This window comes from Myotis yumanensis, unplaced genomic scaffold (assembly GCF_028538775.1).
Source record: "Myotis yumanensis isolate MYYU_CA2020_CCGP unplaced genomic scaffold, mMyoYum1.0.hap1 SCAF_3, whole genome shotgun sequence".
Classification (NCBI taxonomy): Eukaryota; Metazoa; Chordata; class Mammalia; order Chiroptera; family Vespertilionidae; genus Myotis; species Myotis yumanensis.
Genome location: NW_027223754.1, coordinates 21854439 through 21873586, shown reverse-complemented (window position 1 = coordinate 21873586; position 19148 = coordinate 21854439). Strand labels below are relative to the sequence as shown.

At 36.8% G+C, this 19148-nt stretch overlaps 1 protein-coding gene across 1 annotated transcript in view; it reads right to left on the bottom strand.

The window, feature by feature from the left end:
* Nucleotides 1–16868, bottom strand: part of KCNU1 (potassium calcium-activated channel subfamily U member 1) — a 128874-nt gene extending 112006 nt beyond the window's left edge. Inside the window, 5 exon segments of the mRNA XM_070408066.1 lie at nucleotides 897–1008; nucleotides 2233–2323; nucleotides 3415–3476; nucleotides 13941–14060; nucleotides 16674–16868. Of these exon segments, the coding sequence (XP_070264167.1) occupies nucleotides 897–1008; nucleotides 2233–2323; nucleotides 3415–3476; nucleotides 13941–14060; nucleotides 16674–16868 (580 nt within the window).
* Nucleotides 16869–19148: the final 2280 nt, after the last annotated feature.

Genomic DNA, 19148 nt, shown 5'->3' with positions numbered 1-19148 from the left:
GAGGGTCAGCTGAGGGAAGCCAGGGAAGGTGGCCCTTATCGCAGGCCAGGCCTATGGACCGTACCCATGCACAAATTTTGTGTGCCAGGTCTCTAGTATATTATAACATTGTAGATTTAAGAATATGAGTTCTAGTTCAAATCCTAGCCCCAACCCTTAATAGGTGTTATAATCTAAAGCAATGCCCTCAACTTCTCTAGCTTTTCATCTGTAAAATGGGAATTATAAGTACCTAGGGTTGTTGAGCTAACAGAAAGCATATAAAAGTACTACTCACATTTCATTCTACTTAATTCTTCCTTAGAATAAAAAAAAAATTATCTATAAACCACTTAAACTTCTGACTACAGGATGTCTATGATATGCTCCTCACATTTGTATGATGCTTTACTTTATGTAGTTTGATAATAATGATAGCAAGAAATATTTTATAGATAATAAATAAAATTACACAAAATTAGAAAAGGCCATATAACTCCCATGCAGTGTCCACCTTAAAGCCTAAGTAACTATATAAATCTCTAATATGTTATACCATGTCTAGATATGATGATCTACAGCTTTCAAAGACCAAGAGAGGTTTTTTCATCTCTCCTTGTCCATGTGGAATCCTAGCACAAAGGGGCCACAGGGGGATGGGAGGCTGGGGCCTTGCCTCTCAACTTGTGGATGAGCCAGTCTATTAACAATAACAAACACTGACACCTTCTGTGCATCAGGTACATCACATTTCTAGGTACTGAGGTTTAAAAAAAAAAAAGGAGAGGGTTCTGAAAATATATTACAAAACCATACAAGTACAGTGATGAACATTTTTAAGTGGCATTTGGGTATTATAAAGGAAAATGAAGGATACTTATGAAAGGGAGTGTTTCTGATTCCAACTTTATACTTACCTAGCCAATTACTCTTCAAATAATAAGAAATAAATGTTGGTGGGATGGTAAAGATGTCTACAATTGAGTTCATCTCTAACCAGAACCTGATCTTGTCATCTGCTGCCAAAAACTATGAAATGAAAACAAAAGACCCAAATCCAATTACCCTCAAGAATTTTAAAATGAACACTAGAGTGCCTTTATTCAGCTACATTTCATTCATTAACTGAAGTTTTGATCTAATTCTATTATATACATATATACACACACACATATATATGCACAAACATATATTTTTACATAGCTATATGATATATGCTTACATATATTTATATATAGTACATTTATGTAGACATAAGGATTGTACCTTTAGTAAGTGTTCAATAAGTGAACATGAACCCATTTTGTTTACTGGAACTTAAAGTCTCATATTCTGACCTTTCTGCCGTTCCCAGAGATTTATAATTATAGAGCTAAAAACCCTCTATTTGTGAGCAAAGAGGAAACATGATTTAAGGTAGTCTTCATGGAAAAGGTACAGTTATCTACAAATATGGCTGGCCAAGACCTGTATTTATGACCTTCTCTGTTTAGATAAGAAAGTGAGCATTTCCAAAAGGGAGAGTTTGCTATAAAAATAATATTTTGATGGTCAGTGTGGTCGGAGTCTGTGCTGAAGGACAGTCATAGAAATACACATTATAAGCATCTATGTATAACATATCTTTGATCTATCTATATAAAAGCCTAATATACAAATTGTCCCCTTGGGAGCTCGACCAGGAGACTGGGAGTTGATCACTCACTATGATGTGCACGGAGCAAAGGCAGGCCCCAGCCGGCAGCCAGAAGGCCCTGATTGGTCCTGATCACCGGCCAGGTCTAGGGACCACACCCATGCATGAATTATGTGCACTAGGCCTCTAGTATGTATATAAAAACATGGGATGCATAAATACAAAAAAAGTATTTTATATAGTTAATGGCACATCAGCCATCAGTGAAGCCAATGACATTTTCAGAGGCTTGTTATTCAGGTTCTGCTAGCTTGTGATTATTACTAAAGCTTTCTCAAGGTAGGTGGAAAGCCAATAAGGAGGGCAGCGCTACTGGGTGATGATATTTTTTAAAAAATCATTTTCATTTGTGTCAGAATTTTTGGCCTGGTTGACAGCTTCAGATGCAGGTGAGAGAGCTATTTTGTCTCACTATACTTTTAACAACTTAGGACACAGACCCTCTAACTCTAGCGCCTGACAACATAGGCCAATTGTATAACCAAGGCACACACAGATCTCTCTGTGTTGTACCTGTTTTGTTTGTCTATTTACTCCCACTTCCAACAGGTACTTACTCTCAACCCAAAATAGAAAGTAAAGAAAGCATTGAAAGTCAAATCAATGGGGATGGTTTTGTCCTCATATGAAGAACAGCTTCCAACAGGGCTGCAAAGGAAACAAGGACAGTTTATAAAGACATACATTTTAAAAGCTGTGTCTACATTGAACCAAATTAAAAGGAAGGGTAGGGAATTTTTTATTTATTCACGATGACCCTTAAGTTCATATCTCAAGGAAATTTATTGTATCTTGGCAGTAGAGGTATGCATAAATAAAAGCACTAGACTGTGCATGGAGCTGAAAATAAAAGGAAAATTACCTGCTCTTTCTTTCCTAGAGTTTATTGCTTCTATTTCAGTTTTATCAGCGGGGATTCAGAGGCCTTGAGATTATGTGGCTCTTCTTAGTTTGCATGACCCTCTGCCCAGCAAGAAGTTTAGGATCCTGTACCCTTCAAACACAGAGCTACTCTAGGTCAAATGAACTGACTCAAGCCAAATTCAAAAAAAAAAATTCCTAAAAGATCAGTAAGGAATTCAGAAAGCAAAGACTTCTAGTTTCCCTAGGATCTCTAAAGCTGCCCGACTTCTGGGCCCTACAATCCCAATTTTACTTCAGCTGGAAATCCAAGGAAATTCCCAGAGGATCAGCATTGGGTTCAGATTAGATTGGATTCTGTTCAAGAAACCATCTTTGCTTTGTCATAAAAGAAGGAAATGCCTTCTCTGGAGAGCAGACAATAATTTGCTCCTTTATCCCAGGTGAGGTCTAGCATTTTCCTTTCTCAAGACTACCCAAAGTTGTTTGAAATCTATAAGCAACATTGAAATGACCACAGAATTTCCACTTCAACATCTAAAGAGTCCAAAGGCATATAAAGAAAGCCCTCCTAACGTGGCCCAAAGGAGAAGACAACAGCTGGAGGTTTGCAGTCCTAGAGACTAGGGAGTAGACACGGGCATGGCACCCCAGCCTCCAGCAATGCAGTTTTGGCAGGATGCAGAAACAATTCATGTATTTTTTGTGGAGTTGGTTTTAGTGTTTTCTGGGGGGGAATTAAACACTTATCCTTTTTAATGAGCTTGTGTATGTGAATATGTTTCAAAGTATATTAACCATTTTTCCTGAAAGAAAATTCTGAATTCAAGGGCAATCTTATGTTATAACAGACACAGGTGACTGCGGATTTTACTCACTCAGAAGAATTGATGAAATAGATTATAAGAGACCCAATGCTTAGTAAAAAGACAAGGATCACCTGAAAAAAAAATAGAGACAAATGTACATATCCATTTTATTGACATGAATAGAGATGAATAGACAAATCAATAAACCTGTGTTTTCTTTTTATCTTGCCTATACATGTATAGCCATTTTTCACAATTCATCTGTGTTAGTCTTAATTCATTCATTCTTTAAAGAAAAATTGATTGGGCCTTTATTGGGTATTCAATAAATGAACATGTAGTCACCGATTTTATTTACCTAATTTTAACTCTCACACAGTTAATAATAATTTGCCCCTCCTTCCGCTCCTAAAACTTTCTAATCTCAAGATGTCCTATCACTTATTAATTCATTTACTCATCAACCATTTATTAAGTGTTTAATATAAGTTGTGTACTTTATTACATGCTAGAAAATGAGGGCTGTTGGATATAGACTTGGGAGTTGAATTGCCAATGATGTTACAGTGGTCGGCAAACTCATTAGTCAACAGAGCCAAATATCAACAGTACAACGACTGAAATTTCTTTTGAGAGCCAAAGTTTTTAAACTTAAACTATAGAGGTAGGTACATTGTTATTAACTTAATTAGGATACTCCTAAGGCTTAGGAAGAGCCACACTTGAGGGGCCAAGAGCTGCATGTGGCTCGCGAGCTGCAGTTTGCCGACCACTGTGAAGAAACAGTCTCAACCATGTCCATGAAAAGATGGTCAGGATTTTGACAGGATGTAAAGTGCTACAGTGAGAAAAAAAAAATGAGTGCTTTTAACCTGCCAATGTTCCTGGTCTATAAAATAAGCAGAGCTTGTAGAATATAATTAGAAGTGTATCCACGCAAAACCCATGATGCATTTGGATGAAATTTTTTACAGCCCCAGTGACTTTTCAGGTCAAATTTAGGTAACCAAATATTCCTTCAGTTATTGCTAGTTTCCAAACCATTTATTTCTTTAATATGTTCAGTCTAGTGTAGTATTAATAATACTAATAATAAAAATTAAGTTTATTTACAATTAAAGCTTTACCTTCTTTCAGCCCAGGTATTCCTGGGGCAGGTTACCTGTACTGAGAAAGAGGTCGGTTTCTTCTCTAGTAACCCTTTTAGGGGTTTTTATTCCTAGTTGCCCACTGACGAGGCTATCTGTGGCCTCTGCAGAATTGTAGGTCAGTGTGGAGGAGTGGACAGAAAGTGAAGGTCAGAGAGGAAATGTTGGACTTGACTGGTCTCAGCTCACTATGTTCTCACCCTGGGGCCTGAGCATGGAAAGTCTGCAATTTTTACTTTCATGAGTTCTTTCATTGCTCTTTGGAGAACCCAATTCAAGTCCTTCAACAACTATTTCTTTAGTACATATCATGACCCAAATGTTATTATGGTGACTGGGATATATCAACGACCTACACATAGTTCCCTGCATATATGGAGCATAACTGATGTGGTATGTTAGAAAGTACATACTAGGAAAATAAAATAGAGCAAAGTAAAAGGGATCAGAAATGCAAGGGGAGGGGGCAGAACAGTTGCAGTTTGGATAATATTTAATTGCTATGTGTCCCATGTGTGGTTGCCATGAATTGAATGAAAACATTCTCTTGCTGGTTGCTCACAAATCTTTCCTCAGTACATTTCACACTCCTATATTCTGCGGGAATCCTCACCCATCAAATGCCTTCTTGATCGGGTAAGAAATACTCTAACATGGGACTCACATCTGGCCCATGGACCAGATCAAGCATTCTTTGCCACCAACAAACACTGGAAGGAGAGATTATCTTCAGTGTGGCAACTTCTCTGGCATAGAGCAGCTAGCTCTATGAACTAGATACCAGTTCACCGTGTCTCCAAAATGCCAAGAGATGCAAATTTCTGAGTGGTCTCTCCTAAGCCTCTTTCTTAGGGCTTGACATGAGAGGATATACTCCCTTGCTTCTGCCACAACAGAACTCCTTCCAAAAATCCTTTTCTATTCCCAACCTACCCTAATTTACATGTGATTGGGTAATGTGCTAAAAGCTTCAACTGGGTTTCTTCTAATTGCTTAGTAAGTGGCAGTTTGCAGCTTACTTAAAACATGAATGTTACTGGCATCTATTTTAACATCTGAATTAAGTGATGCTGAGATAATGCTAAGAACAGGAAAAATGCTGGCGAATATATGGAGATACATATGTTTGCGTATTAATAATTATTAATACATCATTTTCATGAATTTTAAAATTTTCTTTATGTATGAACATATTTTTTTCCTCTCTTATTAAATTTGATAAATAATTCAAGTATAAATCATACATTGTAGACTTCCAGAAAGATAGTGGCAAGCCATATATTTACAAACCTCCAAAATTATAGAAATTAACCAAAAAAAGAAGAAATTGTTAGTTTTATTGAAACTGAGAACATTACAAATCTCATGTCACAAACCTAAAGAACATTATCTAGAAATAATATATAACAAACAACAAAATGTATAGCAAACCAAAAGAAGGCACTGGGACCTAAAGGCTTGCAAACACTGTCCAGTGAGTCAGGTGAAAGTGAGAGAATTCTGAGAAGACCTCCTGGGTTGAAGGGGCAAAATCTGAAAGGCTAGCTATTTGGCAGGGGTATAAAGCTATTCACCTGAGGCACAGATCAAAGGAGACACAAAGCCAGAGGGCCTAGGGGAGGCACCCTGAAGCCATGCAGTTGCTTAGGACAGTGATGGCGAACCTATGACATGCTGTCAGAGGTGACACGCGAACTCATTTTTTTGGTTGATTTTTCTTTGTTAAATGGCATTTAAATATATAAAATAAATATCAAAACTATAAATCTTTGTTTTACTATGGTTGCAAAGATAGAAAAAAATTTCTATATGTGACACGGCACCAGAGTTAAGTTAGGGTTTTTCAAAATGCTGACACGCCAAGCTCAAAAGGTTCACCATCACTGGATTAGGAGGAACCTCTGAGCTAGGAGCAACACCATGGAAAATTATCAGAGAAAAAAAAAACTAAAGAATTTGAGACGTCACCCGTACAGTCCCATGTGTAGAGCTGCTGGCCACAGCATTATCCCTCAGGTGTGTCTGCGTGGGAAAACGCACAGTAAATTGAGGCTTTGATTTCCACAGTGGGGCTTAAATCCCCCTGTTTAGTTGGTGGGTAATTATGGGTATCTTCAGAATACAAACAGCAATCAACGAGGATAATGAGGGATCTTCACTTAAGAATGTTAGCAGACAATAGAAAATTGACAGTTAGATGGGAAGTGTAGGAAAACAGAAGGATCAGGCAGAAAAAAAATAGATGAAATGAACTCCAAGGAAAGAGTGAACATAGACTATGTAATTAAGATTTTTTAAATTACAATTACTGTTCTTAGTGAGATTCTAAAATTCTGTTAAATAGTACTGGAGGATTTGGAAGGCAAAAAGAGAATATGAGGGTCACACAAATATGAGGTTAACACAAATGTCATATCTGCAAGAAGCTGCACCCCAATACTGGCTGAGAGATCAACACAAAGAGATCAGGATTTTCAACATTTAGCAGCTTACAAGAAGTGCTCTTGGGAGTGAGATTCAGACCTGGGAGGAGGGGTCCTGGCTTGGCTGGTAATGACACCTCTGGGGAGATGCTATGAACCTGGTTCTGTCAGTGTTGGGGGAAAAAAACAAAAAACCAGAAATAATGTTTTGTATAGTCTTCAGGTACTGACTGCTACAGGAGTGAAAAGCCATTGAATAGGTGAGGCTGAAAAATATAGATGCAAAACACAGAAGGAGCAGTTCCCTTCCCCTCCTCTAGGCTTCCTGTTCCCTGTACCTGGTTTCAGCAGAGCCTAACTAGGAGCATAAGGGAGTTCACACAAAAGATATGTAATTGCTTCAGTTAAGCATAACCAATGGACACAAGACACTGGGGGGTAGGGGAGGCTGGGGGAATGTCAAGTATTACTTTGTAATACTTTAAGCAATAAAACAAAATTTTTAAAAAAGACATGTAATTGCTAAGTCCTGAGCTCACATCACAAAGCAGAGGATAGAGGGTGGATATGAGATAAGATATAAGAGCTTAGTATCTAGCAGGTAGCCTTAAGTGCTAGAAGACACTGAAGCAATACTTACAGAGATTTTAGAGAAAAAAACGAATTGCAAGCCAAGAATTCTACATCCAACCAAATTGTTTTTCACTTGTGAGAACAAGATATCAAAACCATTTTGCAAATAAATATGGGAAGTACTCAAGAAAAAAAACCACCAAAAAGATAAAAAAGAGTGCCTAATGAAAGGTACAAATAACTCATTTTTTTACCCTAAAGCAAATATTAAGAAAAAAATCTTAACAGGTGTATAATGCTAAAAACAAAATAGTAATCTAGAACTGAATGTCACATTAGTTCAATTTCTGGAAGGAAAGAAAAGGGGTGTGACAAAGATCTCATGCAAGAGGAGGATATGGATATAAAATGTACAGAGATACAAAGAGAAATACAGAATGGTAAGTTTATCCTGAATCTCATTTACCTAATACACCTAAGCTATTGCATTAAGAATGGAATTATCCAAGTCAATGATGCAAGAAAATAAAAGTAATAAAAAGTAAACAAACCAGAAATACAAATATGAGCTAATGGTCAGTGCTTATACTAGTATAACCTGGTTTACATGTATTATCATATAATTTTCCCTACAATATTTTGAAAGAGGTTATTCACATTATAAGAATAAAATCCAATTTTAAAAAAAAACTAACTTGCCAAGATTACACAATAGGAAATGGAGGAGCCAACATTGTGTCCATATATCCCAAAACTAACAACCACCTTGTAATTCTGCCCCCAGAACCTAGACTGGATGAGCTTAGTTGTGTATCCAATAACCATTCTCCCTTTTTTTTTTCTTACTAACAGACATCCCATTTGTTTGTTAAGCCACTAATATTAAATATTCAGTTATGCAGCAAATTCAATATCTAAATGTTATAAAGACCAATAAAATTGATCACCATAAGAAGAAGAATTCCCCTGGTAAAACAACAAATAAATGTATTCCTAAGTCAATAAATGGACAAAAATCCAGGTACATGATATTTATGAGACACTTAAAAGAAAATAAGACAGAAAGACTGAAAGATAGCTGGGATAAAGCACCCTAGTGAAGTATGAATAAAATGGAAGCAATGTTACATACTAATATTGTATTCTAAAATGTTCCAGCCAAAAACTAGCAAACAAAAACCCCACAAGAAAATAAAAAACACATACACACACACACAGAACACTAAATGTGACAAAAATAGATAGTTCATATTGATAAAAGGCACAATAAGTCAAGAAGATATACTAGGTAATTTTACACAGTAATTGCTGTTATTTAAAATATATAATTCAAAATCTATTAGAATGCAAGCTATTTGATAAAACTGTAAATGAAAATTTTTGACATCCTCCTTTCAATCAGTCACCAAATAATTAAGGGTGTGGAAAACATAAATAACATAATTAGTAGTGCTTATATAGCAAACAGATACTACGCATATTCTTTCAAAAGTCCATTAAGTAGTAATAAAAATTGATCATATAGCAGTCAACAAACAATTTCCCCATAAATTCTATAAACTAGATACCATAAAAGCAGTGATATCCATAAATTTTACCAAAGTAGAAAAGACAGCCACTCTATCCCGCAGAAAATAAAAGCAGACCACATTCCTCTCAATAGACCATGAATCAAACAAGGAAAATTAAAATTTAAAACAATGTAAAGATGAATTAGACATTAATAAAAATAAGAACATTACTTGCCAAAGTCTGTGACATATGGCCAAAGAAGTACCTGAGGAAAAAAAATTTGTAAATCAAATTCAACTGAAGAAGCCGAAAGACCAGACCAGCCCAGACCACCTATACAAAATATACCTGAGAATGTTGCTAAGAATCTACAAGTTTGAAGGCAGAAACTCATGAAAGTGGATGGAGACAGAGGTAAGGAAGAAACTAATTTTTTAGTATGTACCCTGTGATACTTTTTGAATATTTTACCATGTGCATACAAAGACAAACAATGAAATCATCCAGAAATAATCAAGTGTGAATACTGTATTTGCTACCAGTGTTTTCTTTATTCATATGATTAAGATCTCTAAACTAAAGCATAGTCTCATACTGTTTTCATAACAAAATGAGTTCCTGGTGCTTGATGGTATAATAAATATAAAATGTGAAATAAGAAAGGAAATGGAAAAAAAATAGAAGAAGATACATTTCAAGGTGGTAGCAAAGGTTTTTAAATTTAATTTAATTTTTAACATAAACAATGGATTTAAAGTGTGAGAAGATTGATCATTTCTAGTATGTTTTATATTTTTCTTTTTCTAGAAGTAGCATTACATTAAAAAAATGAACAAAACCCAGCAAAATAAATTATTTAATCAATTTTCCAGTATCATTTTTGAAATATTCTTTCTCATTCCCAGATGAATTGTGATGCTGTCTTTTCTCATTTAGTTGTTCTGTATACTGAGAATGACAACTGTTGCTCTAGCCAAGGGCGTATTTACTTAACTACAGAAAGGATTGTACATTCACAGAAAAGATTGCACTTTTCTACAGGAAGGGGTTAAGGTAGAATACCCCAAAACATAGAAGTCAGAGAAGATAGAAAAGCAGAATGTGGACATAAAGTAGTGCCTAGAATGAGGCTAAAAATATACACTTCTTAAAGAGATGAGCATAATTTTGGTTCTAAATGGTCTAGAGATCAGAGAAACAAAGAAACATAGTAAATTACACAATTAACAGCATCCTCCCTCCACCCCCACCCAAAGGAACAGATTGTTTAAGACTAGGACTATATTTAGAACTAAATTAAACAGAAAATATCCCAAACCTGGAGAGGCAAGTGATACTTTGCCATGTTCTAATTTCTAGAAGGAACTTTAAGAAGGTATCCTGTTTTGAAGATAATATTTGTTTCCCTTTGACTATTGGAATTGGAATTTTCTACCTCCTCCTTTCTATTTGTTTCTTTTCCTCCTTCTTTTTCTTTTTATATTTTTTCATCAGTTTCTCCTCCTGTTCCCCTCTACCCCTTCTTTTCTTCTTCTTCTACTGTGTGGTTAGCCATGAATCCTCCTCCAACATATTAAGGACATTAGTCTGTAGAGATTTTTTATTTGCTATCTTTGGAAGTTTTGATGTAGAGACTATGTTTTCATTGTAAAAGAAAAGTGGGTGTTTGCTTTCTTTTATTTTCTACTAGAGGCCCGGTGCACAAAATTTGTGCGGGGGGGGGGGGGGGGTGTCCCTCAGCCCAGCCTGTACCCTCTCCAATCTGGGACCCCTCAAGGGTTGTCCGACTGCCCGTTTAGGCCCGATCCCTCTCACAATCCAGGACTGCTGGCTCCCAACCACTCGCCTGCCTGCCAGCCTGATCAATGCCTAACTGCTCCCCTGACAGCCTGATCGCCTCCAACTGCCCTCCCCTGCAGGTCTTGTCCCCCCCACAACTGCCCTCCCCTGCAGGCCTGGTCCCCCCCCAACTACCCTCCCCTGCAGGTCTGGTCCCCCCAACTGCCCTCCCCTGCAGGCCTGGTCCCCCCCAACTGCCCTCCCCTGCAGGTCTGGTCGCCCCCAACTACCCTCCCCTGAAGGCCTGGTCCCTCCCAACTGCCCTCCCCTGCTGGCCTGATCGCCCACAATTGCCCTCCCCTGCCGGCCATCTTGTGGCAGTCATCTTGTGTCCACATGGGGGTGGCCATCTTGTGTGTTAGAGTGATGGTCAATTTTCATATTGCCTCTTTATTATATAGGATGTCCTGGCACTGTTGAATTATCATTAGAGAAATCCAATCATTGAATATTTTTTTACTAGGCCTTGAAATCATCAAGCTCTCCCATAGGAGGAGGGTGAGGAGGGGTGGTGGTGGTGATGTGAACATAGGTCTTTGACAACATCTTTATTTCTTCCAAATATTTGATCTAAGTTACTTTCTTTCATGGTCATTTTTGGTAATTTATATTGTCCTAAGCAATCATCCAGTTTTCAAATTTAATTACAAACATAACTTTCAAAGTCCTTTCTATCTGTATTTATTTTCTTATTTTAATGTCTTATTTCATATGTATTTGTACTTCTCTCTTTTCCTTATTTAGACTAGCTATTGATTTCTCTATTTTGTTGTGTTTCAAATAATCAGCTGTTTTATAATTCATTAATTTCTGACTCTCTTTTTATATTTGTTATGCTTTTATTTAGTGTGTTTTATTTCTCTACCTTTTTGAAATTGAAACTTAATTTAATTTTTTATTTATCAAAATGAATTTTTATTGTTATGCACTTAACCCAGAACCACTCTCATCTCATACCTTAGGTGCAAGTGATATGTGGTGCTTTCATTATTTTTATGCTTTAAATATACCAAAATTATTATTTTTATTTCTCTGAGTCAAGAATCATTAAAGAGAGATTTTTAAGCCGAGGCCGGTTTGGCTCAGTGGATGGAGCGTCGGCCTGCGGACTGGGGGGTCCCAGGTTCGGTTCTGGTCGGGGGCGTGTGCCTGGGTTGCGGGCGCGTCCCCAGTGGGAGATGTGCAGGAGGCAGCTGATCGATGTTTCTCTCTCATCGATGTTTCTAGCTCTCTATCTCTCTCCCTTCCTCTCTGTAAAAAATCAATAAAATATATTTAAAAAAAAAAAAAGAGAGATTTTTAAAAGTTTAGCTGTTTTTGGTTCTTTATTTTTTCTGGTTTTATTTAGTATTTTCTTATCTATTTATTGTACTTTGTTCAGTTAAAGTTGTCTGTCTATACTTTGTATGTTTTATAATTAGGATTTTTTTGTGGCCTAATATATGCTGAATTTTTATAAATAGTCAAGAGACACTGGTAAGTTTAATTTCTGTTTTCTGCATGTGGAGTTTGACCATTTCAATCAGCTCTCTCTTATTAATTAAGCTACTATGGTCTTCTTTATGTTGATGATGATTATTATTCTATTTCCTGATATGAGATAACCAAAGTAAAAGTTCCTACTACCTTTGTGTTTTAATATTTCTTCTTTATTTCTTGTATTTCTCATTTATTCATTATCTTTAAGTTTTATCTTTGGTGAGTGGTATTCGTGATGTCATATCTTGGTTGAGGTTTGTTACATTTATCATTATAATGGTTATGTGTTGAATGATGTTCTCCCAAAAATATTTGTTGAAGTCCTTTAGAAATAGGGTCTTTGCAAATGTATTCAAGTTAAGCAAAGGTCATAGGATAGAGACTCATCCAATATCACTGGTGGTCTTATAAAAAGGAGAAATTCTTAGATTATATAAGGTCTCTTACCTCAGTGACCTTTCATACATTATGTCCAATGTTATCATCTTACCATCAAACATGATTAGAACATTTGAAGAGATCCTAACCAAGAAATCCCTATTATGATCTGAAAGAATTACAAAATCCTTCTCTAATAGATCACACTGACAGGGATTTTAGGAGGTGGAGAGGGGGGGCGCAGAGAGACCAAAACTTGAGAAAGAAAAGAAAGGAGAGAGATTTTCCCAGATGATCCTACATTCCTTTCAGATTTTATCAAAGCAATTTTATTTCTGTACTTCCAAATAAGTTTTAAAAGTCAATTATATCTGAATTAGACATTAATTAGAAAAGAGCAATCTTTTTACCAATTATAAAAAAGCAGCAGAAACTCTAGCTTACTTATATCTACTACTATCAAACCACCATCTGATGGCAGTATACCCTCAAATTACAGATCAAACTATACTACTGAAATGATGATCAGCACAATATTCATTTTTAGAGCCTGGTATTTCAAGACAATGGGATATAAATAGTTCCATGGTATAATCTTTTCTCTCAAGGAGCTCACAGTGTACTGGGGATAGAGACATATGCACAGATAATTTTAATAACAGTGTCCAATGAATATTATAGAGCCTTAGAGACAAATTCTTAGCCTAATCTGGAGGTAAGGTAAAATTTTGCAAGGAGATGGCACCTGGACTGAGTTTCAATATATCCAAATTACTAATATTAAAACACAAAGTAAAATGATAAATATTATGGAAGGGCAAAAAATGACTAGTTTGTATAAGGAAGAAATGAGGCTATTGGATTCAAAACATGAGAAAATAGTTGTACATTTCAGACCAGATAATCCACTAAATATCAATATTTCTTGAACATTTGCTATATGCCAGGCATCCATAGAAGGACAAAATGTGCACAACCTTTGCCCTAATAAAACTTTTCTTTTGGCGGACAAGCTGACAATAAATCCAAAATGTAATACCAAGTAATTATATTCACACCAAAGAATAGATAAGCAAAACAATGGCTAAAGAGGAGAGACCCAGAGATGCTTTGAGAGGTAGTGATGTTTTAGATAAGGCCATCAGGGAACACTTTATGCTTACCGGAGTGATAAAATTGCATATACCAAATGTACTCATGCTTGTGGCTAAACTCTGTTAGCAAACAATGAAAATGTACTTACCAACACTTTCCCCACAATGGTCTGTGCTGAAAGTAACATTTCTATACGATCACGAAATACTCCATGGAGGTAGAGACTTTTTAAATGTTTATTACGGCTGCTCCTTGTCAAGATTAGTTTCTATAAGTGACAAAAAGGAATTGAGTGTGACCTGGATCTTGGAGAAAGTAATCTGTTTATAGATTCTCCCGTGCTGTGGTATCAGCCAGAAATTACCCCACCTATTCCAAACCAGGGAACCCTGAAGTCACTCATTCAGTATTTCAAGAGATGAACTTTATTGAGTTTGCATTGTACTGATCTTTTGCACAGGTTTTTATCTCTGAATTGCACATCTTCATCATGCTTTTCTCACACACTCCTAGTCCCAACCTTTCAAACTGACATTATTGTAATGATCAGGTTTGGGAGCGCCATGTTCTTTTTGCTCTGGGAAAAAGTATCTATCCTTTTCTATCAAGATACATGGACAAAGGAAAATCACTTACAAATTCGTTTTTAGGTGATTACTTAAGTATCTGCTTTTTTGAGAGAAAAAGAAGGAAGTTTTAGCAATTTGATGCTACTTTTAGTTCCTTATCTAGTATAACTTGCTAAAAATATAATCCTTTCTCTCATTTGCAAATTGCCTGTATTTATTATATTAGGCATTTATAATTATCCTATGATGTAGACAAATGTGATTAAACCCATTGTATATTGGCAAGGAAGTGGAGGTATAGAGAAATTCAATGACTTGCCCACAAGCAGGCCATCAGGAAAGGATGGGGTCTAAACTAGCCTCTGTGTCGGCTGATGGTTTTGAATTACCACTGAGAAAGAGACAGCATGCTGACCGGAGCCTCTGACTTTTAGAAAAGTTCACTTCGGGTAGGGCTAGGGTTTTGAAATGACTTAATTGTTCTACTCATATTTTCTGAGTGGTAGAAGAGAAGTCTCAGTAAATGACTATTGGATAGAGTTCATATCTTGATCAATGATTTGCCCTCTAATACTTATGAGTCATCATGAGCATTCCTGAGATTTTTGATAATTGATTTAAAAAATATTCAATATAACATGAATATAGAACACTCATCTTAAGTTCATTATAAAATTGGAGGTGCCTTCTGTGGGAAAACAAATTGCCCTAAGATATAATAAAATCATACTTACTAATATAGTAAAACCTTTTAAAATGCACATTTGAGAAGAAAAATTATGACTCTCCAAATAATTTTAAAAGAACTTTTGTCAGTACCCATATTTGTGGCATTTTTTACAATAGGCCAACTTTCCCAAAAGCTTAGAGTAAAAATACTGCACTCTTCAATTTATATTAACATAACAAATTATTGAGAACTCACTTAACTTTTATCAAAGTCCTCAAGATTTAAGAGCAGAATTCTGGTTCCTTGGACTTCATTTCTTACCTTTTTGTAACATTTACTTTCTATTTTAAATTAAAAGATACCTCTGCACCAAAGGGTAGACAGGAATTACATCCAAAGAAAGAAGCAACAAATACAGCAAATATTTACAGACAAATGAGTTCTCACATTTTTATAACCACATGTAAATGAATATAATGAGGAAGAAGATATATTTCCTAGAGCAGAAGGAGTCTAAGAAGATTAAATAATTCTGCCAATTGAATTGTGCATTGAAAATAGGAAAGAAGGCTGATCCACCATACCCATTCATGTACTCTGTCAGTATTGTTAAGAAGTCAGTACCCCAGAACTATTTCCCCAATTTTTATGTTACTGTCTAAAGTCTTTAATCTAGAAATAATTAGTAATAGAATGAACTTATTTATCTATGAACTTCAATATTGGGTACTTCTCCAATGCAGAAACATGAATTCCATAATATGAGATTGCCAATGACTTTAAGTACCAAGTTATAAATTCTGTTATTTTGTGTCAATGTTTAGCATTAAGAGAAATGTTTTAAGTAACCTTTCAATATTAATTATATTGCACATATGAAATGTGTTCTGTTAGGGAAATTACTATAATCAGAGAAACAAACAAAGTGTTTGTTTCAAAACAAGCCGCACATGGCATAGTAAAACTCTTTGCTTTGGACCACTGGTAATAGAATAGCCATTATGTAGCATATAAGCAATGTCTTATATGGGTAATACATCATTATTCTCATCATCATCATTTAACAGGTGTCATTCAATAGCACCTATTCTTGCAAAACTTGTTCAGCATGAAAAGGTCTCTGCATTTGAGGCTGGATGTCATGTGCGTGTATATGTGGATGTCCATGTGTAGTTCTGTGAAAATGAGTGTGTTTGTGGAATACAAAAGGCAGTGTACATATTTGAATGCTGGATGAATGATGGATTTATGAAAGTGAGGTTGACTTTGGTTTTCCTTTTTTCCTCCCTCATAGGACCTAGCACAATTGTCATTTTTAAATTCATAACAGAAGAATATACAATGTTTGTGGGTGTATTTTTTCTGTCAGAAAAGCAATCTCTGTTTCAAGAGCTAACATGCATCATCAGCCATATAGCCATACAACACATTTCTTCTCTAAGTGGGAGGTAGGAGGCTGGCTCTATACCTGAGACCCTTGGAATAGCGGCCAGGGGATCAGCCCCTTTCTAAGGCACCAGTTCAGAGCTGGCTCTCTTAGCCTGTGAAAACTCAGTGAAGCTTTAATTATTTCCTAAACACAAACACATGTCAAACCTGTCTCTGATCTTCATACAGTGGGATCCCAAATAAGGAAACTGACCAAGAGAATTCCTGTTCCCTTGATGTTTTTCCATTTTTTTATGCCATTCCAGAGTAGCCGGGAAAGGAATAAGATGAGGAGTCCACTTAAGAAGGTCACTAAGGAGGAAAGAATAAACGCAGCTTGGATCTCGATTGTACAGGACAATTTTCCCATTTCTTCCCCATTATTATTTCGTTGCTTGGTTTGAAACATCGGGAAACTGAATGTCAGAATTCTATGATGTCATGATCACATGGTAATGATTCCAGGAATTAGAATTCAGTGTATTACAGAGTCTTAACACTGGGTGCCATGCAATGAGTGGTTCTAAGGACATGGGTTGGCTAACCACTGAGATCCTGACTCATAGGATGCTAGTGAATGAATAGAGGGAGAAAGCTGGGGTAGACAACATGGGTCTTCAGATGATGTGAATTCTAGATCTGATTTTATTATTCATTTTCTCAATGACCTTGCGGAAGTTACATGCTTTGTCGCTATGGTCAATGGGCTATCTATTTGGTTTGTGCAGTCAAGCAATTTCAGGATAACTTTTTTTTTTGCATGAAATGACATCCAACCATCTGTGTGTCAGTGAGTTGGTTCTTCATCTTAACGAATGCCACATTCTCAGTAATCTTGGAAGGACAGATGATAGGACAACTTAGGATTTTAGCTTATCCTTTCAATAAGAAAGGCATGATGTAGAGTGCAGGTATTGTAGTGGGCAATTTTACCAGTGTGAACATTGGTCAATTGCTATTTGAACCCAGGGCTCTGTTCCTTTTATCTCTTCTTCTTGGGACCTTCCACTTTCTTGTTTTTATCCCTGTCCTGTCAACAAAACCTTTGGTCCAGCAGAAGCAAAGTTCAGGATGAGAGCAATTTCTTGTTTTCTCTGATGTTTTCAAAGGTGTAAGAAATATCATGCCTTTCATTGTGCATGAGTGGCCGGCAGAATGTCAGAGTGGAAGGTCCCCCCAGTTATTGTGAAGACGACCTAACATGAGGTGATGAGACCCAGAAGAAATGTCATTGTCCTTTGCCATCCACCATGACTCCGTTCTGTGGAGAAGACTATTTCTAGAAGAGAAATACATTTCCTAGAACTGCTGCCACAGTTATTTTGTCACAGGGGATGTAGATGACTAGGGAAAAACTGCTGTTTGTGACTTGGTAGCAATTCAGTGTTCAGAACATGGGAAATAGATGACTTTGAAGCAACTTTACCCTTCACTATACTCTTCTTGTACTCAAGAGTTTAAAGACACAACAATAATATATACTCTTTGGGATGCCTACTATAAGCAGAATCTTTGTCTGTGTGTGTGTGTGTGTGTGTGTGTGGAGTAACTACTATGTGCCAGGCACTGGAGGCACAATGGTCAACAAAACAAACACAGTTCATCCCTTGATGGGCAATACAATTAACCCAGGGAGACATTTACAATTAGAAATTGGGGGAAGTGTTTTTGGCGAAATGTAGTAGAAGGAGGAACCTGACCTACGTGAAGAGTCCAGAGGCTGTGTCAGGTCTGAAGCTGAGGTCTGAGGCAGGAGAAGGAACCAGGGGCAGGACCCTTGGTGGGCTGGAGAAGCTGGGGACATATTGTTAGACAGAGGGACTACCGTGGGCAAAGGTGGAAAAGAGATGGCACTCTGAAGAGGGCGGTTGATGGAAAGCAGTGATCCAGGACAAGGCTGGCTGTGTATCAAGGGAACCAGATCATGCAAGGCATTGTATTCCCGTTTAAGATGAAAAAAATACAAACACACACTATCATTTGAAGGATTTTAAAGAAGGGAGTTAAATGATTGAATGCCACTCAGAGGATACCCTGGTTCAGAGTGAGAGGAGGCTAATTCAGTGAGTGTGCTGGTGGGTGGGGCAAGCAGGTGGCCAGGACGGAAGCTCTCTGCACATCTGTACATGGAGATGAGTGTGAGGATGTGTCACCGCTGACCCTACATACCTGGCCAGTACTTCTGGGTGGTGGTTGTGGCCTTTCGCTGCTACCCTTTTAAAACTAGATCTAAGAAATAAACAACACTATGCTACTGAAAATTTCTTTTTTTTCAGATGAATGTTTTAACAGGGCCATGGTTTGGTTAGAAAAATAGCTTTACTTTGTACACATCTCCATAACTTACATCTGGGCACTCAAATATTCTGGGAAATTATACTTTATAATGAGATTGAACATATGTTTCATTTTTAAAATTTACTTTCTTCAGGAAATGTGCCATACCTGAAGAAGGAAAGCACTTCAGTCTTTAAGTGTATATAGCAGCACTCATGAATGTGTGTGTATATGTTTGTGTATGTTTAATGCTTCTGAAAGTAATAAATCATATTGTAAAGTAATGCTATAACCCTACCTTCTTCTGTTTCTATTACCAGACCTTTAATTCTTACTCCCAAGGAACATCCACCCACCAGGCAAACACTGGTGAGGACATATAAGACCCCAGTTTATGCAGCTAGTCAGTGAC